This window comes from Chaetodon auriga, chromosome 22 (genome assembly GCF_051107435.1).
Source record: "Chaetodon auriga isolate fChaAug3 chromosome 22, fChaAug3.hap1, whole genome shotgun sequence".
NCBI classification, from domain to species: Eukaryota; Metazoa; Chordata; class Actinopteri; order Chaetodontiformes; family Chaetodontidae; genus Chaetodon; species Chaetodon auriga.
Window position 1 is genome coordinate 12,791,308 of NC_135095.1, and position 26,478 is coordinate 12,817,785.

General features: G+C 41.8%; 3 protein-coding genes across 4 annotated transcripts; 2 read left to right on the forward strand and 1 right to left on the reverse strand.

Moving 5' to 3' along the window:
* Positions 1-6,208: 6,208 nt before the first annotated feature.
* Positions 6,209-18,312, reverse strand: LOC143314785 (sodium- and chloride-dependent GABA transporter 2-like). Of its 2 annotated transcripts, none has more exons than XM_076721950.1 (16): positions 18,280-18,312; positions 17,788-17,988; positions 17,327-17,461; positions 16,683-16,823; positions 16,382-16,496; positions 15,348-15,401; positions 14,448-14,577; positions 13,772-13,906; positions 11,891-11,994; positions 11,673-11,797; positions 10,552-10,664; positions 10,310-10,447; positions 9,652-9,754; positions 7,269-7,369; positions 6,892-7,038; positions 6,209-6,781 (listed from the first exon to the last, which is right to left on the reverse strand). In XM_076721950.1, the coding sequence occupies exons 2-16, from the start codon at positions 17,975-17,977 to the stop codon at positions 6,614-6,616; spliced, it is 1,899 nt and encodes a 632-aa protein (XP_076578065.1). In that variant the 5' UTR covers positions 17,978-17,988; positions 18,280-18,312; the 3' UTR covers positions 6,209-6,613. The 2 variants fall into 2 exon arrangements, with proteins under 2 accessions (XP_076578065.1, XP_076578066.1); XM_076721951.1 differs by lacking the exon at positions 18,280-18,312 and adding an exon at positions 18,108-18,172.
* Positions 18,313-19,225: 913 nt separating this feature from the next.
* On the forward strand, positions 19,226-24,221 carry LOC143314787 (protein mono-ADP-ribosyltransferase PARP11-like). Its single transcript, XM_076721953.1, has 8 exons — positions 19,226-19,403; positions 19,685-19,809; positions 20,343-20,463; positions 20,624-20,699; positions 21,209-21,281; positions 21,884-22,011; positions 22,360-22,511; positions 22,607-24,221. The coding sequence occupies exons 1-8, from the start codon at positions 19,346-19,348 to the stop codon at positions 22,921-22,923; spliced, it is 1,050 nt and encodes a 349-aa protein (XP_076578068.1). The 5' UTR covers positions 19,226-19,345; the 3' UTR covers positions 22,924-24,221.
* Positions 24,222-24,369: 148 nt separating this feature from the next.
* parp11 (poly(ADP-ribose) polymerase family member 11) lies at positions 24,370-25,993 on the forward strand. Its single transcript, XM_076722694.1, has 7 exons — positions 24,370-24,509; positions 24,600-24,714; positions 24,799-24,868; positions 25,007-25,070; positions 25,206-25,339; positions 25,427-25,578; positions 25,673-25,993. The coding sequence occupies exons 1-7, from the start codon at positions 24,414-24,416 to the stop codon at positions 25,969-25,971; spliced, it is 930 nt and encodes a 309-aa protein (XP_076578809.1). The 5' UTR covers positions 24,370-24,413; the 3' UTR covers positions 25,972-25,993.
* The last annotated feature ends 485 nt before the right edge of the window (positions 25,994-26,478 follow it).

Below are 26,478 nucleotides of genomic sequence, written 5' to 3' on the forward strand. Positions count from 1 at the left end.
TAGATGTGTACAAGTGATAGGCCTCATTGGACTGACCCATGACATATGGCCATTTGGCCTGCATGCACTCAGCAACTCTTTCTGCTAGGTTCTACAAACATCTGCCAAATGGACCTTTGTCTCATCACATAATGCAGACGAACATGCACAGACAGAGAGAAAGGAAATTCAAAGATTGTAGACCAGAGAGAAAGAGACACTTGATTGTTTCTAAACTATCTGCCATGTTATACCTCACTTTATTTCAATAAACTCCAGCTCTGCTTTAAAGCAATTAGTGACAAATAGTCCCAGTTGCTAAATCTAAGGGACATCCAAGCAAGACTTTGACTTACTTTAACTTGGCCACAAGTGGCAATTAATGGCACATTAAATCTCCCTTCATTTCACTTCAAGTCGGTTGAGTGAAACTGAAACTGGACAACAACTGTTAAATAGACATGTGGTGGTAAACCCCTTATTGTATTTCACTGAGTATGTTTTATGGTTATGTATGGTTAATCCAGCCACCATGAAGCCGTGTTCTTAATATAAAAACAAGCACACTTGCTACACCCATAACGTTAAAGTGACATTATGTATATTGTCTTTTTAATTACTCTCATGACAGTGAAACAATGTCTTCATTAATATTAATGAGATTAGATATGAGGCATGAACCCCTGTTGTCTCTCCTGACAGGTAGCCTCCAAATGTTAATATCTGCTCCCGATACTTTATCAACAGCCAATTAGAAAGACTAATGAACATTCCCACAAAGGCCTTGGCAGCACCGTATCCAATGCCCATTGGCGTGCTGGTGGGTGGGGACATTTGATAGATATGGGGTTTCAAAAGTGAGAGATTAAATGATATTAGAGGCTTAATTACACCCGTAGCCAGCCGCTCCTATCAAGAACAGATTCAGCGTAATCTCTGGTGAGGTTCATTGTCTATGTGGACCCAAACGATGAAAGCTGGCTGGATTGGAGTTGTCAAAGCTGGTTTTCATCAATCTGTTTACAGCGTCCCCCGATCAATGCAGCCTAATTATGATTCCAGAGTGTCCACAGACAAGAATAATAGAGAGCGATTATGTAGGTGACAGACGCAGAGTGACAGAGAGATTGAGTGTTATAAAGAAAAGTTAAGTTTGCCAGAGTTTTGAAGATTATGCAACTATTTGATTGGTCGTATTTACTTCTTTGAACGTTTATGTTGAAATGGGCCTAGAAAATGGAAAAAAGCTGAATGTAAATATAGTGCTAAAAAAGTGAGAGGCTAAAATTTCACAGAGATTATCATGCTCTGTGCGACGTCCTATTTAACAGCATTAAATAACCCTTCCTGCAGTGATGCTTGTTGGCTTTCCAAAACATGGTGTGAATTTAAGATCTTCTTTGTTGCAGACTTAAGTCTCCTGCAGGTTTCTTAATACGGAGCAGTTCAGACTTTCATATAACAAATGTAGTGTGAAATTTGAAAGATAGGACAGGACAAACAAAGCCATGTTTCATTACACATTCCATCACCCCGACGTAGCGTAAAATCAATCCTATTTTGACATGTCATGTACTGCATATACACTTTTGTTTTTCCATTTTTGAGGCATGTTGTGCAAAGGTCACCATTAAATCCATTGTGACATCTTGTTTTCTTCACTTTGTAACAGCACCTTAACTTGGTGTGGAAACCTCTCAGATTTGCTGAGTCTGCAAAGCCAGAAACAAACTTTAGCAGCACAGTCATTTGTATGCATGAGCTCTGGCCCTGTCACTGCGTAATGATTGCCTGCAGCAACATCCAAACAATTCCTCAAAAAAATCAGAGAAATGGCTCATGTACCATATTCAAAATAAATCATGTGTGCAGTTTTTGAAAATGTTAAAGTTCTCAATATTTCTTTGTACAAATGTTAAAATAATAACATAAGTTTCTGTAAATCTATTGTGTTCAACAGAAAAGGTGAGTCTCATATATTCTACTTAGTGTCAACAATACATAAATGCTGCCACTGACGTTGGCAGATGTTAAATGGGAAAAGTCCATGGCGATGAAAACTTTGAGGCATTTCCTTCATCACATTCAAGAGCTGCACTGCATTATGATACATATGATTAATGACACAGCAAATCCAGATGTTGTTTTGCCACAGAATAAGCAAACTGTCCCAGAAGTTGCTTAAAAAGCTGAGTAATGGCTACCACACAATATACAGAATAAATCATCTGTCTAAATATTAGCATTAGAGGATTTTTATCCTTGCTAGCGATATGACTCTGTGGCTATCACTCAAATAAGATGGTGTACATGGTCAATGTTATGTCTGCTGGTCATTGGTATGTTAGCATTGTGAACTTGTTAGCGTGCGGACATTAGCATAGCGACTCTTTGTCTTCACAGAGTGACAAAGTCTCGATTAAAGTGTCGAGCATAAGTCGAGACAGACTAAAACTCATGCAGTTACTAGAGTCTTTCAAGTAAATGGAAAGTGCACATCGTAATAATTTCAAACAGTACAACTTGAGTTTTGAGTCCATACATCATAAAAGTGGGAGATTTGTACTCTTTTGAAAAACTACCCCTCAGCAGCAGAAATGGGCCACTGTTTGGAAGAAACCTGCGCCTTTGAGGCCTCCTTGTGAGCTGCCTTTAATTCACAACACGTGTTGCAGTCTGTGAATCAATGCGGGGGTTATTATAAAGCAAAGAACACCCAGAGGCGATTGGCATGCATAGATAGGAGGCTAATATTACCAACATTTTCATCCAGTAATGCAGTGGGACGATGCATGCCGCATAAATTTCCACAGGTTAAGGACAAACGTGGGGCGAGGCGCCCATCAGAGAGAGCATGATTGTGTTAAAGAGAGGGGAAAAGTGAGAAGATGAAAGATGATGGGGGAGGCAGGGGCAGAGAAATCACTGAAAGGAAGGAGGAAAAAAGGTAGAGATATGAGTTGGGTGGCAGAATGAAAAGATTGGGAGATAAAAATGGGAAAAGTTGATATGTTGCAGTAGTTTCTGGGTAGATAAGAGAGGAATGAGATGAAAAGATACACAGAAACCGGAAAATGACTGCAAGACACCACAGAAGATTGTTCCATCACTGGAGATAGAAAAGCTGAAAGAGGGAGAACATCAGATAAAAGAAGTGACAGGGGGCATTGAAATGTCTTCATTTACAGTTTGCTTGATACATGAATCCAGGAGCGTTTCATTGGCATCGCTGCAGAGTGTGTGATTCCTCCCTGGAGATCCATCAAGCACCTCATTCTCCATTTCATTCTGCTACTCCCACCATAACCCCTGAGTCATGTTTTATCACTGTAACTGTCTCAAACACCTGTGACCTTGTTGTATGCAAAGTCATTGTCCTTATATGCCCCTCAATAAAGTACAGACACTGTCATCATAAAAGCCCCCAAAGAAGCAATCAAGCAGAAATACAATCTTACACTGTGACGCATTCAGCTTTGCCTTTATCTCAGTGATTTTGATCAAACGGTCGACCGAACGATAAGGTCGCACATTTTTCCTTTTCTCACCTCGTGCTCTGTGGGAATTGTTGCTGAGTGCATCAAACAATCAAAAGCTTCATTAAACACTGATGAAGATATACAGGCTGGGACCGAATGTAGGATGCATGCCCTGCAGTGTGAGTCCCTGCCGTGTGTTCACCTGTTTTTACGCACATTTACAATTTGTGAAACAGGAGATAAGTGAAGAAATCTACTTTAATGACTCAAGAGTGTCGCTAGTGTCTTTACCTGACTCTTTTAAATCTGATAATGTGCACATACGCTGAACATTTCCTTTAATCAACTGTATAGTATAAAATTAACAGTCTGGTTAAGACATCAATAATTACCTGACAAGATAATTATTCAGCCCCATGCTAGTAATGAGCCAATGATAATATCACATTGCCTATAAAAAAAAAATCCATCATCTGATCCTGGAGACAGAGAGCCAGTGACAATTTTATGTGATAGTATAAGCTCATTAACAAAAGAGAAAAAAAGGGGAAGGAGCACTAAAACTAAAACATTTCTTAAATTACTGAGCTTTATAGCAGTCCACACACAGGAAATACCTACACAACTGCATCCCACAGTAGACTTTACAAACTTTTTCCAGTTATTTTTGTCAATCAATAATCTGATAATGTGATGCAACCAAGTTTTAAATCAGTATTTCAACAATCTGCTATTTCAAGCCAACATGAGAAAATGTTGAGAGAATGAATTGAAGATGAATTTAGGTGAATTGTTCTTGTTTTGGTCTGCTTTACTTTCTCTTTCTACTTCCACGCGTTCAACAGGACAAAACACAGTCAAGGTGTTGTCATGACCGAACTCAAGGTTGAACAAAGAGACAACACGAGCAACTTAAACTGTGTCTATTTTACTAAACCAAAAGACAAAAGCAGCTTCAAGCAAAGCAAATGAAACTGAACGGAGTGACTGCAACCAGCTTACATAGTCATGAGGCAGTGAGTCCAGGTGAGCCGAATCTCCCTGATTACCCGACTCCACCCTCCATGCAAGGGACACCTCTCCAGGGGGTCATCACGGCATTAAGTATTTTGCAAGATGTGAAAGCATGCTGATGGGTCTCTAACATGTGGTCACATCTACACGTCTGAATATATTATTGTCAGTGACTCCCAAAATGATATATTTGACCATATATTTCTTACCTTCATTTACCTTTTCTCTATTTGCAACAGCCAACTGTGGAATCGTCCTCCCACATTTAACTTAATAGAAGAAATTTCCCTTTAGACCTGAAATAAATTCCCAGTTTTTTTACAAGCCCATTTTTCTTATCTTCATTTCGGCTCGAGCAGTGTTGGCGTCGCTCCTGCTGCTTTCTCTTTGCCTTTTATGAGAAAGAACAAGAGAAGGGAATACAAAGATATCAGGTATCATTTGGGGAAGGTCCCAGCTCATTAGTGAGGGGAACTAATGATGCAGCAGAATTATCTCAGTGTGATGTCCCAGCATGCTCAGATTTGCCTGATGATTTCAAGTCCAAGCCCAAACATGTATTTTGTAAAAAGTTGCTTTCTTGATTATTTGCTGTCTTATTTTTGTTGTTTTGGATTTTCCAAAGCTCAGTGGTGTGTCTTTAAAGGGGAAACAGCTGAAAACAGTTGTATAAACTCTTCCGTGGCTCTGAAGGGAGCTTCCTGAGAAGTCTGGAGAAAATAACCCCAATGATGTCATAGCGATGTCATCAGGGTTATCTCAGATTTGGCTCCAGACTTCAGATGTTAAGCAGAAAGCCTGCATGACAAACTTTATTTTGTTAACCTCAGTGGATTCTGTATTTTGTTATAATCTGTGTTCTGTACTTGTAGATGTCATCAGCTGTTGGTATCAGTGGTTGGAGTTTTCCATTACAGTAACTCTATAATGTTCTGCAGCAGGTTAGTGGCCGGTTATGTAAACGCTGCTGGGTAGATTCTAATTATAAACACTGGAAGTGCTGCATTTGTGCACCACGTGTGAGAAAGTATAGTTCTGTACCCACCCTCAGGCAACCTGCAGCTTCTAATTTAAGAGTCATCAATGTATAAAATGGAGGCATGACCTTATCTATTTCTACTGCGGTTTTCTATAATTTGAGGAACAGTAAACTGCCAATTGACCTCTGGTAGCTTCCAGCTGTTCATTTTTATCTTCTGATGAATGAAAAAACTAATCCAATGTCAGTTTTAAGATGCACTTTGACCCAGCTGACCTGACTGGTGGGCTTTTTGAGCTTTGAAGGCCACTGTTTTTCAGGAGTGAGGGTCATTTTGTCTCGTCGGGGGTGGAGTGGAAGTGGTCCAGAGAGGTAGGAGGACACTGGGTGGAATAGCCTGTTAATTGAATGCCGGTTTGGATTACACAGATGGCTGAACTTGGCATTATGATGGATCAAGTTCACCAATCAAACATTTCCTGTAACATTGCACATACATGTACATACACAATAGCTTATCAAGTTACGTTAGGAGGTAGGAAGACACACGGGTCAGTGGAATATTTTAGTTTTCTTGCAACAAAACAGGAAACATGTGATTAGCTCATTGAACCGACTGAACGGCTGATCACGCTGAACTTGTATTGAATGTCTGTCCTCTCTGAAATCGATATGGACAGAACCAAAAGAGACACACTGCACCAGGATATATAGCATACCAATACTTTTAATGAGATTCATAAAGTTTATCGCCATTGTTTGCACTTGGAATAAACGCTGGGTATAAATTCTGAAACACAGTCCCGTCTGGCTGCATCAACCTGGATACTTGTTTTTAAACTGCCCATTGTCAGTCCAACAACATTATGGGAGTGCAATGCTAAATGTGTGGAGAACTCCCTTAAGGCAATAACAGTATAAAGGACTATAGGTGTACAGGAAAATGTACATTGCAATTGACTTTCACATATTCATTATAAAAAAATAAGGTAAAGATTAATGTAACAACAACAACGACAAGAGCAAGAAAACATAACAGGACTTCCCTGAACACTCATTAAATGTGTAAATGTTTGTCAAACTGTGAGGAAGATTTTAAAAAATGTGTTTGTTGTCACACACAAATCACTGAGACCATGGATGCACCATAATGTTTCAACCATCAAACCCTGTTAAGCTCTTCTATCACGATCTTCTCGTTTGTCTCGTCCGCCCTCCTGTTCGGCTGCCCCTGTGCCTTGAAGATGACGTATTTACACAGTGTGAGAATGGGCTTGTGTGGCCAAGCCTGACGCAGATCACTGGACGGTGTAGTCATGTTTTGGGAATCCTGATTAGGAGGAAAAGGCAATTAAAAGATAATGCAACGAAACATACTCATGCACCCATTACAGTATTTTAATATCAAAGTGACGTAGTACAACGTTTGAATCCACTCACCTTGTACAGCGAGACCAAGATGAATGCTGGGATGCAAATCAGTGGAATGATCATGAGCAAGCTTCCCACTGCGGTGGCCCAGGCGCCGACTACATAACCAAACACCACTAGAGTAAACGTATGTGCCAGGTTAAACAGCAGCAGGAGCTAGGGGGACAAGAAGTGGTCAAGTTAAAAGGCATCACAGAAAAACAAGCATTGCATAAAATAATAGAATCAAAGATGAAAGGCCAGGAGAGAGGGAAACAGGAAGAAGCAAAGAAGTAATATAGGGCACGAAATAATGGATACAAATGGAAGCATGAGAGGAACTAGACGTTAAAGCAGAGAGACGAGTCCATGAATCAAGAGGTGTGACTCAAGTGTGAGCGTCTCACTCCACAGATGAGCGGCGTGATGAACAGCCAGCAGTACTTCAGCAAGGAGAATGGTCGGTACCCGATCATGTCCTCAATGTTATCATAGAAACGGTCCGCACCTGCAAAGTCATGGATGAGAGGTGTTGGCCAATCAAAGGGAACAAAATGTTTACCTGAGTATTTCCATTTTATGTTACTTAACATTTCCATTCTGCTAGATTTACTTTATACATTAATTTTAACAGCTGAAGTTACTGCTCTGTCAGACTTAGTCCTGCGCACATCCTAAATACTCATGTACAGCATGGAGAAGTATATTCAAAGATTGATTCAGTCATCTTGATTTTATTGTTTTTATTTCTGTTGAATAATCGCTGAATGTAACTCTTGTTTTGGTGTGTCATGGGAAACCTGTAATGAAGAAAAAGTGAACAATTAGTAAGGAGAGAGGGGGGAGGAGGAAGGACGCGCCCAGGGAAATCAAAATCCAGTTTAATCTCAGTAAAGATCAGGCGCTTCAAATGAGGAGGAAAGGTGAGGTGAGGAGGAGGAGGAGGAGGAGGAGGAGTGAGATGGAGATGAGAAAGCTGCTAACCTTGAGCTGCCAAAGCGAGGAGAAGAGAAGAACGACAGAAAGAAGAAGAGACGTTAAAACACAGGAGGAGAATGATGTGAGATCGATAAAGTGAACGACGGGGCTGATGGAGCAACATCCACAGACTGATTTCTGCAAATGTGCAATAACAGAATAAGATGTCTAACCTATTCCAGAGAGCAGACACGGCTACATAAATGATGGAGTAAGCAGCCCTGAAACTAAATACATTTACACAGAGGAGGGAAGCGAGTGGTCTCATTTAAATTTGGTTCAGGACGTTTCTGCACACGTAACACAGACTCACTCTGAAGAGGCAGAGAGGCCGAAGCAGCAGCAGCAGCAGAAACTGATCCATATCTGTGTCAGTTCACAGCAGAAGATGTGTGACTGGGCCCTGATTCCAAAGAGCGAGGACTATTTGGAGGTGGAAATGCACTTTCAGTGAGCCAAAATTGAACACACACACACACACAAACACACACACACAAGGAATTCTCAAGGAATGTGCTGAGTGGTGTGTGTAGAGAGAAGTGTACGATACAGATGCTCTGAGATGTAGAAGACACATATGAGAGCATCTGTCATGTTGTAATTTAGCCAGTAGTACTGCTGTTAATGTCAGAGTGGGAAGAGGTGAGCATCTAAAATGATGGCAGTGGGAGGGCTGGGATGCAAAAAGGGAAGATTTCTGCCATAGAGAAAATAGCAGCAAGACACAGGCCATGGCAGGAAGTGAAGATCCAGAAAAGGAAGAGGGCAAACAAAAGAAAATCCCTCAAACAGTAAATCCTCTGTTTGTGTTTGAGTGTCAGGTCTCTGACTTTACAGCCGAAGGTTTGATTTCAGTCCAGTAGATGGAGCACTTGTCCTTCTGGTTTAGGATGAACTCCACAAACCCCGACTCCTCACAGCTGAGAGGAGGACTGTTTGTTTCCCCTATCCTATCCTTAAAATGAGCTGTTAAATGACGGTGATCTGCTCTAGGTGACTATGACTGTTGTACTATAACCGTACAAAAAGCCGTATTATAAAGAAAACTTTACTGTTAACTGATTAAAGTTGAGGTCCAACATCTTTAGCAGTTGTGGCATAGTCATGATTAATTTCATGGCGATCCGTTCAATAGCTGTTGAGAAGAGTAAAGCCATACCTGTTCCAATAATTTCTTCCATTGTTTGAGATAAATCATGTATTTAAAGAAAAACAGCTGGAAGCACCTGAAAATGATTTATTGAGGCTTCTGAAACAAATAACCGAAGTGCTCAAAGAGCAAAGGCTGCATCCTGTGTAGATATTGTTATCAAAGCCTTCTTAGAAGAGTGTATGTACAATATATGTGGCGCAAAGCAATGGGAGGAATAATGTTAAGAGAAACTCTAAATAATCTCACACAAAAATCGTTTCCATCTTATCAAAAAGCCCCTATTTGTTTTGTTGTTGGAGCTCTCTTAATGTAAAAATAAGACGAGCGTGTTTGAGTTTTTATCAGACGCTGCTTTATTACAGATAAGATTACACAGATACAGTAAGCCGACTGCACTGTTGAAACAGACGCTGTTGTCGGGATTCAGTTCAAGAAATATAATTTCTTTTTAGTTGCTACTGTGAATGCAGTGCGCTGCCGATGATGCTGATACTGAGCAAATAGCAAAACCATTTAGAGGGCACATTTTCACAAACTTTTTAGAAACCATTTGAAGTTGGTAATGGCTTTTGTGTTGAGACATGGTGCAGCAGTGGCTCACCGGTGCATGCAGCGTAGAATAAAAAGCAGCGTGTAGTGCAGTGGTAACGTCCACTTACCGTACACCCAGGCAATGACAATGGTCTCAACACTGGTAATGATGAGGAGACTGGTTGCACTGCCACCATACGAGTCTATCAAGTGATAAAGGACTATCCCTCCCTGAAACACGAGCAGAAAAAAATATGCAGGAAATAAAGCGTCATGGTAAGAGATTATCTGTTAAGAAGACGGTTAAGATGTGTTTTTCCATTTGACAATGTAGACAACACCCATTCCTATACAGCAATTTCCTGTGATGTGCAGAAATAGACTGATGTTACTTTTTTTAAAACTCAGAGTTTACTGCTAAGGTAGCTGCTCTGTGAGGCTGTGCATAGGCTTTGAGCTAAATGCTAACACACTGATGTTTAGCAGGTAAATGTTTATCATGTTCACCATCTTACTTTGGCATGTTAAGATAGTAGGCTAGCTGCAAAGATATACTGAAGTTAACAGTCAATTTCATAAGACTACAGCTTAATACTACAGTCTACAGCTAAGTTATGGTAGCAGTTCTGTGAGGCGTTATAGGCTGTAAGCTAAATGCTAGCATGCTGATGATATGTAGCAGGTAGATGTTTATATGTACCATCTAAGTTTAGGGTGCTAACATTTGCTAATAAGCGCTTAACACAAAGTATAGCTACTGATTTCAAGATTTCTGCTGCTCAGTACCTCAGTGACGAATGGCAGCCCCAGTAGAAAACAGACAACGGTGATGACCAGGACCAGTATCTCTCTCGCGCACCGCCTCCTCAGGTGCCGTGGGAACAGGTCCGTGATGGCTGTGGCCAGGCTCTCCACGCGCACAAACTGTGAGGACAGAACTGAAGCAGATTAGCTTATTTGGACTTTGTAGATTTGTGTGTATTTGTAATACAGCATGAACACTGTATATGATGCATTACATACAATACCTGACTGCCCAGGGCCAGGAAGAAGACCATGAGGAAGAAGACTACAGCCCAGAAGGATGAGCCAGGCAGCAATGACAGGGCCCTTGGAAAGGCCATAAAGACCAAACCAGGACCTGGAGAAAACACATGAATGCATCTATCAACACATGATAGTGTGTTGTAATCTTCAAGGCCAGACGGGGATTTAAAGCGCTTTAAGAAGGTAGTGCCCAACCCTTCCAGCTTGTGACACCTTAAAATGCCTTTTGAGCCTTCTGAGCCTCAGTACGGACTTAAGTTTCCTTTGAAGGACTTTTCGACACTCAAGAGGTGGAAGCAGCAAAAGTCAAATAATATAGAGCAATGAGATAAAAAAAAAAAAAAAAAATCATGAAAGATAAATATTTTTTTGTCTCATAATCTTTAATCATTGTATGGACCCTCAGAATTTTCTTGTGACCCTTTCAGGGGTCCCAATCCCCAGGTTGGAAACTACTGTTTTAACACAACTATAACTATTTTTAGTTTAATAGCTTTGTTTATGTAGCACATTTCTTGGAGAGATGCGGTCCAAAGTGCTTTAAAAAAAAAAGAAAAAGAAAAAGAAAACACAGAGTTAAGAAGAACAAAGACATAAACAAATTTAAAAAAAAAAAAAAAACAACTAAAATATTAAAAACATGCCACTGGCCACAACAAAGACACTTTCAAATAAAGATCTTTTGACTGTATGTGAACATAAGATGCCATCTTGTGGACATTGTTGGTTGTGGTCACCACTGCCAGAATTAAAGCCACAGTGCATTAGAGCGGCAACGATCCGTCAATTAATCAGTTAGTCAATAAAAGGGAAATTACAACTAATTTGATGATCAAAATATAATTTCAGCATTTTTTAAGCAAAGATTCCAACTGTTTGGTGTTTCCAGCTCCTTAAATGTAAGGACTTGATGCTTTTCTTTGTCATACATGACGCTAAACTGAGTATCTTTGGCTTTTGAATCACCGAATGGACAAAACAAGACATTTCATTTGAAGATGTGGGAAATTACAGCAGAGATATTTCAACGCCATCATTTATGAAATCAACAACAAAAGCAAAAAAAAAAAGAATGCAGACAATGAAAACAGAATTAACTCACCAGAAGCAGCGACCTCATATATTGGTACGTTCATTTCAAAAGCCATGAACCCCAACACTGAGAACACCACAAAACCAGCAAAGATACTGGTGGCACTGTTCAGACAACATAGTGCTAAGCAGTCCCTGTAACACAGCAAGAACAAAAAAGTCTTCACTGTCCTGTGAATGGAAAACTGTAAACGTAAGAGCGACGTGTCGGTGTGTAAGGATGCTGACCTGTAGCAGTTGTATTTGTATTTGTTGTAGCTTCCCAGAGCGGTCAGCACTCCCGTACATGTGGTGTAGGAGTATAACACCAGCATCCCTGCATCATACCACATCTAAAGAGGGTAAGAGATTGACTGGTGAAACATTTGAGAGGCACCTTGAAAATTGACGATATAATCCAGAGCATGTGCTTTCCATCAACTTCTTTCCTCACAAGGCAATTTAAAAAATCATTTGTCAGGTCAAAACAATTAAACTGTACAATAACAAACAGCTTTGCTTTATGCCAGCGTCAATAATGATTCAATCCCTGTGAATTTGTGTTGAAGTGCACATTAGACACGCATGCAGAATGTCCACTTTTGTCTTTTTCTGACAGTATGTGAGTGAGTGTGCACCACATGTACGTTTGTATATGTGAGTATTTAGGTTTGTGAGTGTAGGCGGGCTTGTTTATAGGAATGTCTGTCTACGGGCTCTCATTCCAGCAGCATCTGGTTAACATTAGCAGCACCACAGCGGTGTAAGTCTCGCCCACGAAGACATAGTGTTGGCAAGGCTCCATAGTAATGTACATGCCCCTGCTCTGGCCCCACGGTCGGCCCGGCTTATTCCTCAATGGAGGCCGGAGTCTGTCATGAAGGATCTTTACATTTGACTCTGGATAAAGGAAGCTGTTGTGTGTTTTTTATTTAAGTCCTCTTGGCTGCTCTACGTAAGGATCCACACACTGACACATGGACAAAAGGAGGCGCACTCACAGATTAAACAGACCCCAGATGCGGGCCAGAACTCAATTACGATTTCCTCTGTGGTTCGAAGCAAAACAGGCACTTGCATGCTAAAGCAAGAGTCATTAGAAACAGAGCTGTTTTTAAGAGCATATGGCATTGCATAACTCTGCCCTCTGCCCCGTAACTGCTTTCACCTGCTTCGACATTACTTGAAATAACACTTTCACAGTTTTCCCTTTGCTTCCTTTCATGATAAGATTCCCACAATGGCACAGAGCTGTTCAGGGCTCCATGAGTCGTGGTCTTTTTTGGGTTCTCTGAGGTGTAGCCACACAGCTATGTTCACACAAACACATGCAGGCTTTCACATCCACACAGAAGAAGAGGAAGCGACCCCCATCATCCACAAAGATGGACTCTGAGGCTGAACCCTCTGGTGAACACATCTGAACCACGAAGCTGAGAGTCATGCTCCAAATTTTCAAGGGGGAGACAGAGAGACAGACAGAGAGCGTAAGAGAGAGAGACAGGGGGCGGGAGAGGGGTGATGACTAAGAAAGACCCCTTTTCTTCAGCCGTTGTTCCTGCTGGCAGAAACAGATGCTGTCATTGTGCAAAAGCATGCCAAGTAATCCAAAAATAAGCCTCTGTTGAATTCCATATTCGCTTTAGAAGTGACATCATTAAGCTGAGTGAATAACACATCTGTTGTAAGAATGTAATGCAGAGCGCTGGTTCTCCCAAAAATAAAAATCAATAACTTGCAAAGATGGTAGATTACTGACTTTGGTTTTAGCTTAAAGCAAGTAATACTGACTTTCTATGAGGTACTCAAGGGGAAAGCTTTCTTTGACAGACGTCTAACTCAGAAAGGATCTTGGTTTGCTTTTCTTGTTAATGCTCTGCCTTGGGACCGGAAACAAGAGTAGAGGCAAAGAGAAGGAGGGGGATGAGAATAACAGGACACTGAGTTCATCCTGTTAGAAGAAAGAGGATTCGAAGACAGACAGAGGATTGTGAAATAAAGAGATAAATGATGCTCTGGTTGTTCGTGAGGCCAGTCCCCTAAGTTCTGATATGTTCACATGTTTACTTTAGAAAGTCTGTGCACGGCGTCTGTAATGTTGTATTTCAATCAAACAAGAACAGCTCTTACTCCTGGATCAGTGATGACGTGGAAGTCAGGGATGAGGTAATACCTCAGTCCCTCCCCGGCTCCTGGGAGTGTCACTCCGCGGAAGAAGATGATGAGCAGCAGCAGGTAGGGGACGGTAGCAGTGAAGTACACAGCCTGCAAAAAATTGCATGCAAACAGGTAGGTCATGATTTCACATGTGCACACAAGCACTCACTCTTACCATTGAACCTGTATTCACTGATATTTTGGGTCATTTCGGAACAGCAGAAAAAAGCTGAAAACCCCACATCAACATATTAACAACCTATAAAGTTGATGTGTTAGAACATGTGGGCCACATAGTGACCGTAGAGGCAGTATTCACTCTCCTTTTAGCTCTGATTTTGGTCTCCACCAACTGCTAAGGGAAATATCTGACTCTTACCTGCTAAATACTCCTCTATGCTAACAGCTGGTTGCCAACTTTGTCCGTCTGATGCTGGCCATGTAGTTTACAGTGGGTTTATCTGAGTTCATTTTGAAATCTGCACACCTGAAGCTGTGGGACATAACACTAAAACAATGAGCTGAGAGGTGCTAAAACGCCATCCTGAAGTAACAGTGACAGAAATCTGAGAGGTTAGGAAAGAGTGATGAAGGTGAGTTGGATGGAGCATAACTCAAAGATGTTACTTATGCCCCAAGCAGTACTCGCCTTTCCTGTGGATTTGATTCCCTTCCAGATGCAAAAGTAACACATAACCCAGGCAAGCAGGAGACACAGAGCCAGATCCCAGTGTACCGTGGTCACAGACATGTCATCTGACACTCTCAACACGCGGTTTCTGTGAGGAAGCCATCAGACACGTAAACGTATAAATAACACTGCACGCTCTGCATGTAATAAGCAGAACAATGACTGCGCACAGGCACGCAAACACACTTTGTTCTTTCTAAAGCTTTCACCCGTCACAACACAGCCTGCTGCAAATGTGTCATGACTTAACATCATGAGAAGAATGCACTGAAAGCCATGTTTCCTTTTAGTGTAACCATGACAGTGGAAACAAATTTAAATACGACGAAAAAGGGCCAAACATCTGCATCATGAATACAGCTGCTTTAATCTGTTTTCGTTTATTCTGGACGGTTTCAGTTTGCGTTATAAAAGTGCATATTGTTCTCATCGTGGCTGTATGGAGCCGAGTGATTTCCCAACGTCTGCTGTCACAACAGATCAGGAGATGATCATGTGAGGAGCAGCAGCCCAGTTTGAAAGTACATAAAGTGAGGAAAAAACAACGAGTCAGGCTGCTTTTAATCAAAATTGGGAGTTGAATAGTGAGGTGGTGATTGGTTATTTGTGGCTTCACAGGAATGTAACAGGCTCGTTTTCCCTGCTGTGTTACGGTGGTTTTGGTTGACCATCAACATCACGTTCACTCAGTACCCAGGCGGCAAAGATGGCCTCTTGGTATTTCGGATGCATTAAGAGTTATTGCTGAGGAATGTTCCACCCAAGGACTAGCACACAGGGGAGGATGATATTACTGTCGAAGCTCTTTTCATGTGTTAAGAAGATAAGTGTGTGAGTGAGGGTGTGTGCGTTTCTCACGTCCAGAACTCCTTTTCCGGTGTACTGCCGTGAAGTAAAGACTCAGTTTCATTCCTGGAAAAATAAAAAGACACTTCAATCTAATGATGATTCTGAACAGCGCTTGTTTTAGCTTTCAGTCACCAATAGTGATTTGATATTTAGGTGAAAGTTGATCATAATACATCAGACAAAAGTACATTTTTTTATATAAACACACACCATCATCAATATCATCACAGGTAAAAAAAAAAAATAATATTTCAATTTACTTTTTGAGGAATGTACCAAGTGGAATTAAGCGCACTCAAGTAGTCCTTGAGTTTAATCATTTAATCTCTAATGGAGACATGAACACAGAAAAGGTGCCAGTCGGACTGGATCGCCAGTCAGCCGTCATTTTGTGCAATTAACTTTTGCTCCATAATGATCCGTTAAAGCAAAAAACGTGACTAGTGCCAGTGTAAACAAACACAACGTGTCAATTAGCGAGCTTTAGAGGTGCTGGTGTGAGGATTTTGTTCGCCTTAGAAAGAGCCAAGCTACAGTGGCTGTTTCCCCTTGTATTCATGTTCAGCTAAACTAACCAGCTGCTGGCTCCAGCCTCATATTTACTCCACAACAGTGGTATCAAACTTCTCAACTAACTCTAGGATAGAAGGCAAGTAAGCGTATTTTCCCACGATTATTCTTTGTTATGTTTCAACACGGTGTTTTTCTACCATTCGACAGCCAACTTTTTTTCAGCCACTTTTAAACTATGGTCTGATAAGGTGTTTAGATTTATTGGATGTACTTTTCAACTGGAAACTGTCCCAAGACAGCAGTTAATCTTGTTTTTATTACAGTAACAGATGTAAGAACCTCTTACACTGAACACATAAAAGTAAGGGTGTGTCCCAAAGCTGCTGGCTGCAACTACGGAAGAAAACACTAATCTCATACTTCTTATTATTTCTTTGTATGTATCACATCAATATGATGGATTCCCGCTCTGCAGTCACACAATTATTAGCTGTGACAGTTCAGCTAGTCCAGCTTGAAAAACAACTCACAGTAAAGTGTCTTCAAAGTAGTCAGGGGAGGTGACGTTGTTTAGGAATGACCAGTTGGAGTCCGGTTGAAACAAATGGGGGTTGGCAAAGATACTGAGGTGACTGTGACATAAATCTAAGAGGTCGAGCAAAGACAAGAAGAAGGTGAGTTGAAGGTTGCACACTTCGAAGTGTTCAGATGTGTATACGAATTGTTCTTGTGCTTCCTCTGAGGTCTGTAAGAAAGCAGTAAGTCCACTACTTATCAAAAGCAGACGTGTTTAAACACACCAGCGTTGATTTGTCACAGAGTGGCTCTCACCAGTGTTCCACACGTTGTCACATGTGGACCAGGGCAGCGGGCTCTTGATGGAGTTATACAGGTAGAAGATAGTCCATGCCAGGATCATGATGTAGTAGATATTCAGATAGCTCACAATCACTTGTGATGCAATCCCCACCCCTGCAGGAAACAGTTGTTTTGCAGGCAGTTCGTGAAAAGCTGTCTTCTTCTGTATTACGCAACAGATTGGTTCCTAGTCTCCAAAGCTGAGATATACGTACATATCTACCTTATAGTGCCTTACTGTTCTCCTCAGAAGCATTTGATGTGAACCAATCAACCACCAGCAGTGCCAGCATTCAACATTACCTTCCACTTTGCATTTATTTTAATATATTCCCCGTTTTCGCTTAAGATAATAGTATAAAAAAAGTCACAAACAGTGGATGCTGAGGCAGCTATTGTTGAGGGTTGACTGCTCCTGAACTTTTGAAGAGGTGGTAAAATATCTCTCCAAGTTCTCCAAGATCTCCTGGGGAGATCTGGATTGAAACATTCAAAATGTATATCTTTATACCAGCATGCAAACAGCTGTATTTTCCAAATAACAATGAAGAAAGCACAATGAAAAGTATGCATTCCCTGCATGTCTACTAACTCCTAGGACAGAGCCTTGTTCTTACCCTGGAACATGGGGCATATCTTCCTCCAGGCGGTCACCCCGCCCTCGCTGGTGTACTGGCCAAGTGCTGTCTCCAGGAAGAACACAGGGATGCCACAGAATACGAGGAGCACAAAGTAAGGGATGAAAAAGACACCTGAGAGTAGATACCCATGAAGAAGAGTCATGTGTTAGAGCTCCACTGATGCTGATGCATGCCGCACACAAGCAGGTAAACACAAAACAAACCATAAATCCTCCACATATTGATAGTTTGGAATGAGTGAAATTCTGGTGAGATTGCACGATTTTCCATGTTACCAAACTTGCTTGTGGACACACACACACACACACACACACACACACACACACACACACACACACACACACACACACACATCTGCAATGCTTGCATTAAACCTCAGCAGCCATTTATTCTACATTACAGCCAGCAAAAATCCCAACACGCATCCAGTCCCTTACCTCCTCCATGCCTGAAGCACAGGTAGGGGAAAGTGAAAATATTCCCAAGGTCAACGACTGAAACAGTCATGGAGAGTATGAACTCCTTGTTGTTGGCCCATTTCCCCCTTGGATGAACCCCTTCCTCAGGAATCTTCTTATCTGGCCCGGGGTCTCCAGCAGGAGCCCCTCTGGCTGTTTCTTCAGACATGGTCGCTCAGTCTATTGTATGCACACATAACACGCACAAGTGAAATGCAAATCGCATGAACCCTCTTCCACATAGAACTGAAGCTTTTACCATTTCGTTGATTGTTCCCATATTTATTCTAATAGCTCACACTGCAGGATCCTCTGGTCATGTCAACCAAACGCTCAAATGCCAACAACTGCAGATGACTTCAAGAAATGATCGATTTACTTGTGCTGAAGGTTAAAAAAAAACTCGTACAAGAGACAAAAAAAAAAAATGTTTCTAGTTTTTGGAAAAAGATCTGAATGCATGTAACTCACCCGTGAGCTTGAAGTGGGCGCCGACAATACAACTCCTTGACTGACTGAGAGACGATTCAAGAAAACCTTTATTCTAAACAGGGGTGTGTCCTAAAGAATATCAAATACACTCACGCACACACGCGCACACACACACACACACACACATACACACGCAATGGCTGTTCCCATGGACATGCAAAGTTTTGCGCAAGAAGTATACAGATGTTTTAAGCGCAGTCGTGCGTGCAAACAAATGCAGAGGAAACAAATGCAAAATGTATTTCAGAACCAAATTATGCATAATCAGCGCACCAGTTTAGTTCGCTACTGTCGTGGATTATTTACTGCATATGTATTAATGTGGTCGTAGGTATGAAATGCATCGTATTTAACGAGCTGAGTGCGGTTTTTTACACAACATATTATTCCGCAAAGTCATCCAGACTATTTACTATTTATTACAGGGAGGTAATTGAGTATAATAAAGTGGCTACAGAGGTAAAATGTGTGTCTTAAAAGTAGAGGATTACATTTAACTGGCATAGAATTAAAAATATACAAAAAAAAGTAAAGTACTCAAGTATCCAGTAGTTGGTTGTTGACTTTCCGCCATTGTTCTTTTGCTTGCTTTTTGAATCCCTACAAACCCCCAAAAATTGTTTGAGTCACAAGCTGTAAGATGGTCTACAATCTAGGTTCCCAACATAAAGCCCTATATGGACCTTGGATATAATATTTCTGTGCTCAGGCGCTGTGTGCCAGGCGTCCACCTCTATACCCACAACCGAATGTCATAACTGTCTACGCTATAGATATCTATTGATACGTATTCTAAATCTAAACTCATTAAATCGCTTTGTTTGATGCGATTTCAGTACAGATTGTCCACCTGTCAGGACAAACTCAGGGCACAAGTACTAGAACGTAACGGAGGCGTTACATCACATTGACGCAATGACGCTTCGTGCGTAACCAACCAGGAAATAAAAGTAAACAACGCATAGGAAGACGAAAATGTTATGTAGCGCTAGTCATCCCTTCTCGTTCCGAGTGTGCGGTCTTTGTGCTGAGTTATTCATAATGCATGAAGGATTTATATCCCGATAAGGACAGGGACCCAGTTAGAGGCAGCCTGAAACCTGGTAAGATACCCGGAGAGGTGACAGGAGTCGGGTGCGGCAGCCGCTAATGATAGCTAGCTCGATATGGCAATTTCCTGTTATCATTTGAATTTGTTTACAAGATGAAATGCCCTCGCGACCATGACTTAAAAACAGCTTCTTGACGTTAGGTTTGACACAGGGACAAACCCCCGCGTCAGCCCCCTCCTAACGCCCTCTCATCCCACCCATAACTCTTCAGCTGCTCTTTGACTGTCCGCGTGTTTTCAGTGTGTCCGCGTGTTTTCACGTATTCATTTCAGATTCAGCAATGTTAGCCATCAGATCGTCAGAGGAGGAGTCCGCTGAGATTGAGGAGATGGACACCTCAGAGCCCAACTGGTGCTGGTTCTACCTGGCTGAGTGTGGAGTGTGGCACATGTTTGAGGTAGTTCACAGGACATGGCAACTTCACACATCACCATGCACTTTGCAGTAGTCCTGATGCTGCACTCTCCGCCTGTTGCCCCTCCCCTGGTGATACCTGAGTCTCTAATCCTGTGACATTGAGAGTCAGAGTCTGCAGGTTTTAATGTCAGTCCTCATTTGTTAGTCAAATTCCCGGGTGTAGACCTTGGTTGGCTGGAACAATGGAAGTCAGTGGCAAATGATTAGAGCACTTCTGTTAATTTATTCACCCATAACCTTTGCATACTAGTTAGAAGTTAGTGGAGCTGCAGTGATTAGTTGATTAACCAATCAGGCAGTAATCAGTTCAAGTTAATTGTGGAGCCAAATGGTGAAACATTTTGTCATCTTTCTTGTAAATTCAGTATTTGTTGTTTTGTTTTATTTTCAGTCAGACAAAACCCAGAGGTCCTAGCATCACATAAACACAATTAATTTTCTGGCAATCAACGTATCGATTATTCTTTTCAGCTCTCCTTTTGACTAATTTATGTTCCTCCATTTCCCTGTCAGATCGATCCCAGTGCAGCCTGCTCCGTGACCAGCGCTCAGATCGAGCAGTGCTACAACAGAAACCAGCGAGGCGTCATGGAGTTCTACACAGCCAAGTACACCTACAGGCTGGACTTCTCAGGTAAAGTGAAACTGAAGGTACTTCATCACACAGACAGTATTCAGCCCTCAGAGTTGTAGCAGTCAAGAGTTCTGCTGAAGATTTGGTGTTAATCCTGTTTCATAAATTATGCATGAGTATGAGCTCCTGTGGCTCTAATCTTGATTAAATTCCTCACCAGTTATGCGGCAGATAAATGTGACGACAGGAAAGCAGCGGCCAATCAAACGCTCCCTCCACTCTGCAACTGGCTTCAGGTAAGATTTGGTGACATTTATAGAACTTTGTCTTCAATTTATCCCTTCATCTTAACAAAGACAAGATGTTATGAGTACGGAGACCACACTGTGAAAGAAAGCGCATCGTACAAGCAACTGCTAACCTCAGGAATCCGTGACGTAAACCTTGAAATCCTACCAGCTCCACAGGGAGCTGCCCTGCAGCCGACCCTGGAATGTGGTCCCAAAAAACACAAGGGCAAAGACAAAAGAGGATGTCTGCATCAGATACAAATGCTACCCTGATTCCACCAAAGTTGACAGTTGTATAAAGGCTATTAAACCGCTGTCAGTAAACACAGTTTGTTTGCACATGATTGCATTCTGTTCTTTGTCATGTTTTACATGGCGTCCAAACTTTGTAGGAACTGGGGTTGTACCATAGAAGAGGGATTTTTTCTGCATTGCATGCTCTTCCTGAATGATATTGGTGCATTGACATAATGCAGATGCTGTTCTTCTTCTCTCTCCTTCACGTCCTCTCTCAGGTTTATTTGTGATAATCTTGCCTTGCCTGTTCCGTGTCACTGGGAGAGAATCAACACAGATGAGCCCTACCAGGTGAGTTAAATGACACGTTATCGGGACGCACACTGGCTTCCCACTTGGTACACACACAAACACACATCGCTGGTGGTGGGTGGAGTTTGTGTTTTGCTCTTGAAGAATGAGATTCTTTGAAGTTCACATTGAAAAGGTGCTGGGAATATTCCACTTGGATCTTTGCTGGTGTCTTGGAAATGTGTAGCCGTGTTGGATAAATCTGAAGTCAGTGTCATTTTACAGAAGGCAATGGATTAAATGAGATAAGGTTTATTACTGTTCTCAGTGATGTGACTTAATGTGGTAGCTTTATAATGATTCACATGCTCACTGGTTATATAAATATAAAAGTGTAATTTACTAACTGGACCTAGTCACAAATTACAGTTGAAAACCTTCAATATTTCTTTTGAAATCACAAAATAAAACCAGTGTATGTGAGCTTTTCCTACAACGAATGACTGTAGAAGCCTTAAATTCAAGGAAATCACAGAACTGATTCCAGTTCTTAAAAGATGTGCCATGAAAACAGACCTAAAATTTGTTGTTCACGGTTGTTTACTGCTCTTCCATGATTCCATTTCTTTTCCTGTTTGTGGGTGTGATTGGTGTTTCTGCAGCTCATCCAGCTCGGAAGAGACACCTACGAGTTTAAAGAAGTCGCCAGACTGTATGAAAGGACCATGGATCATCCAGTCAAATCCATCCAGAGGATTCAGAACCTGGACTTATGGGAATTCTTCTGCAGGTACACAGTTGTTGTGAATGAACAGCGCGTTGTCCAAAGCGCTCTTGTGTGTTAGCAGAGGATTCTGATATTGATTTGGGTAATTGTAGGACAATTTTTTGTGAGAAATACAATGGTACTTTTCTCAGCTCCTACTCCAGACGCAGCTCCTCCTCTGTCAGAGTAAATCAGCAGAATGAAACCCGACTGAGAGCATTCTCTCACTTTTCCTGAATCATTTCATAGATTTTGTCTTTTTAGCGTAGTTTTGAGCACATCCCCGCAGCCCCGTGCAGCTTGATAACACACTTTATAACAAAGTGATCAGTGCTCTGTGTTGTTGTTGTCGTTCCATGATTCTCCCCTAAGGAAGAAAACACAGTTGCGAAAAGTCAAGCGCACTTTGGATATTGAGGAGCGAATGCTGTTTCATGGCACAGGGCACAGCAACATACAAGCTATATGTACGTTTAACTTTGACTGGCGGCTGACAGGGAGCCATGGCGATGTCTACGGCAAAGGTAGATCCTTCTGTGCTGTGACGTGACATCATGAAACAATTCACTTTTTTAGGGGGGGCTGATTTTAACGCTTTGTTCGATTTTCCCTCACACAGGGAGCTACTTTGCCCGGGATGCCAAATACTCCAGTAAATTCTGCCACACCACAGGGAAGCACAACACCACCCTGCAGAGACACGGACTCGCCCCGCCAATATTTGCCAGTGAGCCGCCCTACAAGACCATGTTCCTGGCCAGAGTGCTTGTCGGAGAATACACGGTCGGTCATCCCATGTACTGCAGACCGCCCTCCAAGGATGCCAGCTTCACCAACTTCTACGACAGTTGCGTGGACGATATGGCCAACCCAAAGATTTATGTCATTTTTGACAGCAATCAGATTTACCCAGAGTATCTGATTGAGTTTTATTGAAGCCTGAAACAAGAAGATGTGTACGTCTTTCTTTTTATAGAGGCTGGATCTCAAACCTTTGGATGCAGAATCAGATGACGGGATTAAAGGGAAGACGCTGGAGGGATATTTGCTCTTTCTTTCAGCAGATCCAGTGCCTAACTGGAGCACGAGTCATCTAAAGTGCCTTTGGGGAAAATCAACGAGACAATAAAGGCTTTGTGTATAGTTTGTATACTGTACAGTGTATTCAAAGACGGGCCCATATGGTTGGAATGTGTCTGTGATCTGAGAAGATTGAAACACTGACTAAAGATGGGCTCTCGTGGCAGTTTCGTCAGAAAAGCTGTGCTTGCTTGTTCAATATCTGTGCACAGTTGTTAAAAATAAGAGCGGCACTCGCAGCCTGTAGGTTAGAGGTGACGTCCTGCCATCAGCCACAGCCCTTCCTTCACATCCACAGTGCCACGCATGAGCTTATTTACAAGTCATGTCGACATATTTCCAAATGACAAAAACCAAAAACACGTCCCCGCTCTCTCATTCAGCACCGTGATGCGTCAGTTAGTGACATCCACATCTGTGTGTACCTAGTACGATGTATTATGTAGGCATGGATTTGATTTAGTTGTTTTTGTTCAAAAAAACGCTTCTACCTCTACATGTTTTTTAACCATGCATCAGTGCACTTTTCCCCCCTTTCCATGAAAGGTTTTGTAATTGTGTCACAATGACATAAAGTCGTGATGTCGTGTTCACTTGTGGTCCTTGAGCGATATGTCTCTGTGTGTTTCTGACCAACGTCCTCGATCTCTTAAAAAGACTTGACAGCGACTGAGGTTGAATTTTGTCCTTCAGCCCGAACTGGAACAAGATAAAGTTTCAGCGTCACGTTTGACTTCACCGCCTGCTAACATCTTTCCTTAAAGGAATAAGCAGGTTATCTTTGCACCTGGTGTAAATCTATGAAAAAAAGAGAAAAAGAATGTAGCCAGCACATGTATAGTACTGTAATGAAATTTAACTAAACCATGTGATATCGCTTCGCTGTGTGTGTTTGTTGAATTCATTGTATGATTGTGTGTTTTTGAGTGAGGAGGACAACAAAAGCGTTGAGGGTTCTACATTTTCCACAAGGTGGCGTAACAGTACAACACTGGATCCACAGCCGCTTGTGAGTTTCCTCATAGTGAATGCAGACTAAGTGAAGAAGCAGCCGAGTGTCTTAAGTCTTAAAGACTGTGTGTAAGTGTGGGTGTGTATGAAGCTATATGTGTGTAATTTGCACGTTACAACTAATAAAGTTTTCAACAAAAGCATGTTAAAGTATCTCTTTGAGGACATAGAGAAGAAGAGGAAAGCCGGCCTCCCTCAGAGGTGTGGCCATTGATGCCACTTGATTCATCTGAGTCACAAACGCAATATCAGCCTTAATAGATACCTGAGTGGATCAGGGAGAGGAAGTTTGAAACATTTGATTAGCTTGAGCTGTGATATAATCAGTCAGGACAATGTGGGTGGATGAAGACATGGAAGACATGGACACACTGGACACCCCGTGGTGTTGGTATTACCTGGCTGACTGTGGACGGTGGCACAGATTTGAGGTAAACTGCTGTGAACATCTTTTATTTCAGTCAAGCTTTAGAAAAATGTACAAAGCGCAGAATGTCTGAGGTGTTGTGTCCAACCTGCAGGACGACCCCGATAACCCCCTACCAAGTGAGTACATTGAAGTGTGCTACAAAAGAAACCCAAAAGCAGTTTTAGACACATCTTCATCCAGCTGTCACAGCAAGATGGATTTCTCAGGTATGCGACCACATTTTGTTCCTCACATTATATCCTTATGAAACTGAAGGACTTGCTTGTCAAGACTTCTGTGTTCTTGTGCAGCAATGATACAGACGGACCTCAACACGGGGAGGCAAAGAAGAATCCATCGAGGCTGCAACATTGAGAGAAGGTGAAATGAGGATTAAAACGGACTTGTAACAGATGATTGAGGCTCACAGCTGTGAGTCGTGGCTGAGTCGGTATGGTTTCATGCAAAATGAAAGTGAAACTGAGCACAATCCCTCCTGTTAACTCTTTCCTCCCACAGTTGTTCCTGCTTCAGTGCTTCGCCGGTCTTCTGGGAAAAGTTTGATCCGGCTTGTCCTTATCAGGTGACGCTAACAGAAATGAAAGTTCAAAGTAACAGACTTGATCCCTGTCATTTTAAAAACAGCACTATGTATATGTTTCAATAGTTATTTCAGCTGAAGCCTTCATTAAATGTGCATTTTGAATATGTTTCACAGTTAATCCCTCTGAGTGAGCTCACCCCTGAGTATCAGTGTGTGGCAGGCTACGTGAGGAACGAGGGGCTGCTGCACAGATCCATCGTATCCATCAGCAGGATACAGAATTTGGACCTGTGGGATATCTATTGCAGGTCGGTTGGTCTCTGAGTGGTCTCCATTCCCTTCACCATTCCCCTGCTTTGTCATCAAACTGGTGCCTCTCTTTGTTTGTGTCAAAGGAAAAAGAAACAGCTGATGAGAATTCAAGGCGTCAAAGAAGTTCAAGAGAGAAGACTCTTTCATGGGACCCAAATGAAAAATGTTGACAACATTTGCAAGTATAACTTTGATTTACGGCTAACTGGACAACATGGCCACATATATGGCAAAGGTAACTTAAATGATAATCTAATAACTGTCTGTGCAGCCACACGGTGTTCACCAGTGTTTCCCCTGTTGATCTGACTTTCTTTGTTTTTATTTAGGAATATATTTTGCGAAGTATGCGACGTATGCGGACAAGTACAGCAGGGAGAGCACGGATCCGTTGCCTGTGTACGGCGGGGAAGCACGAGGCCTAAACGGTGAATACACTAAAATAATATTTCTGGCTCGGGTGATGATTGGGAAATCAAACGTTGGAGAAGCACACTTCCTAAAGCCTGATCATGGGAGTTCTGAAAACACTCACTACAGCTGCGTGAATGACATCCAGCATCCCTCTGTTTTCGTTATTTTTGACCCCAATCAAATATATCCAGAGTACTTGATTCAGTACAGATGAAGTCCAGAGAGGATGTGGAGCGTGTGCAGTGGCTGAGTGACAGTTTCTCCTGCATAACTTAGTCTTACAAATTTTACCAGTTTGGTTATTGGAAGAACTGTTTATAAAATGCATTATTCCAGGTCGACCCCACGTTACACAGATTTCTTTTGGAAGAGCCTCATCAATAAAGTTCCTGTCCTGGGAGAACCAAACCAAAGTCTCCATGTGTTTATTCCTGTGCCAACTTGTCGTCATCGGTATGATTACTGGAGATAAAAGGCCTAAAGTGACAGCGGATTCGAGATCACAGCATTAATGGGTATCACAGTTCCCCACTGCTGTCCAGGTGACTGCAAACATCTGTGTCACAGCAAACCCATTCATGTGATGTCGTCAATACAGGAGGGAAATCATTCTCATTGCAAATTAAGGCTAAGTGTGAGAAAATTCTTAGTTTTTACTACTTTAAAAGCTCATGTGTCTATATATTTTCAAAACTAATAAGGTTTCTTTCATGTTTGACAA

Bases quoted from the DNA above. Each gene is read 5' to 3' on its own strand.
- LOC143314787 (XM_076721953.1), top strand. From the start codon at position 19,346: ATGAAGGATTTATATCCCGATAAGGACAGGGACCCAGTTAGAGGCAGC. The intron at 20,700-21,208 runs GTAAGATTTGGT...GTCCTCTCTCAG, and splicing joins CACTCTGCAACTGGCTTCAG to GTTTATTTGTGATAATCTTG. The intron at 22,012-22,359 runs GTACACAGTTGT...TTCTCCCCTAAG, and splicing joins TTATGGGAATTCTTCTGCAG to GAAGAAAACACAGTTGCGAA.
- parp11 (XM_076722694.1), top strand. From the start codon at position 24,414: ATGTGGGTGGATGAAGACATGGAAGACATGGACACACTGGACACCCCG. The intron at 25,071-25,205 runs GTGACGCTAACA...TATGTTTCACAG, and splicing joins ATCCGGCTTGTCCTTATCAG to TTAATCCCTCTGAGTGAGCT. The intron at 25,579-25,672 runs GTAACTTAAATG...GTTTTTATTTAG, and splicing joins TGGCCACATATATGGCAAAG to GAATATATTTTGCGAAGTAT.
- LOC143314785 (XM_076721950.1), bottom strand. From the start codon at position 17,977: ATGTCTGAAGAAACAGCCAGAGGGGCTCCTGCTGGAGACCCCGGGCCA. The intron at 17,462-17,787 runs GTAAGGGACTGG...ATCTACTCTCAG, and splicing joins GTGCTTCAGGCATGGAGGAG to GTGTCTTTTTCATCCCTTAC. The intron at 7,039-7,268 runs GTGAGACGCTCA...TTGTCCCCCTAG, and splicing joins TCACGCCGCTCATCTGTGGA to CTCCTGCTGCTGTTTAACCT.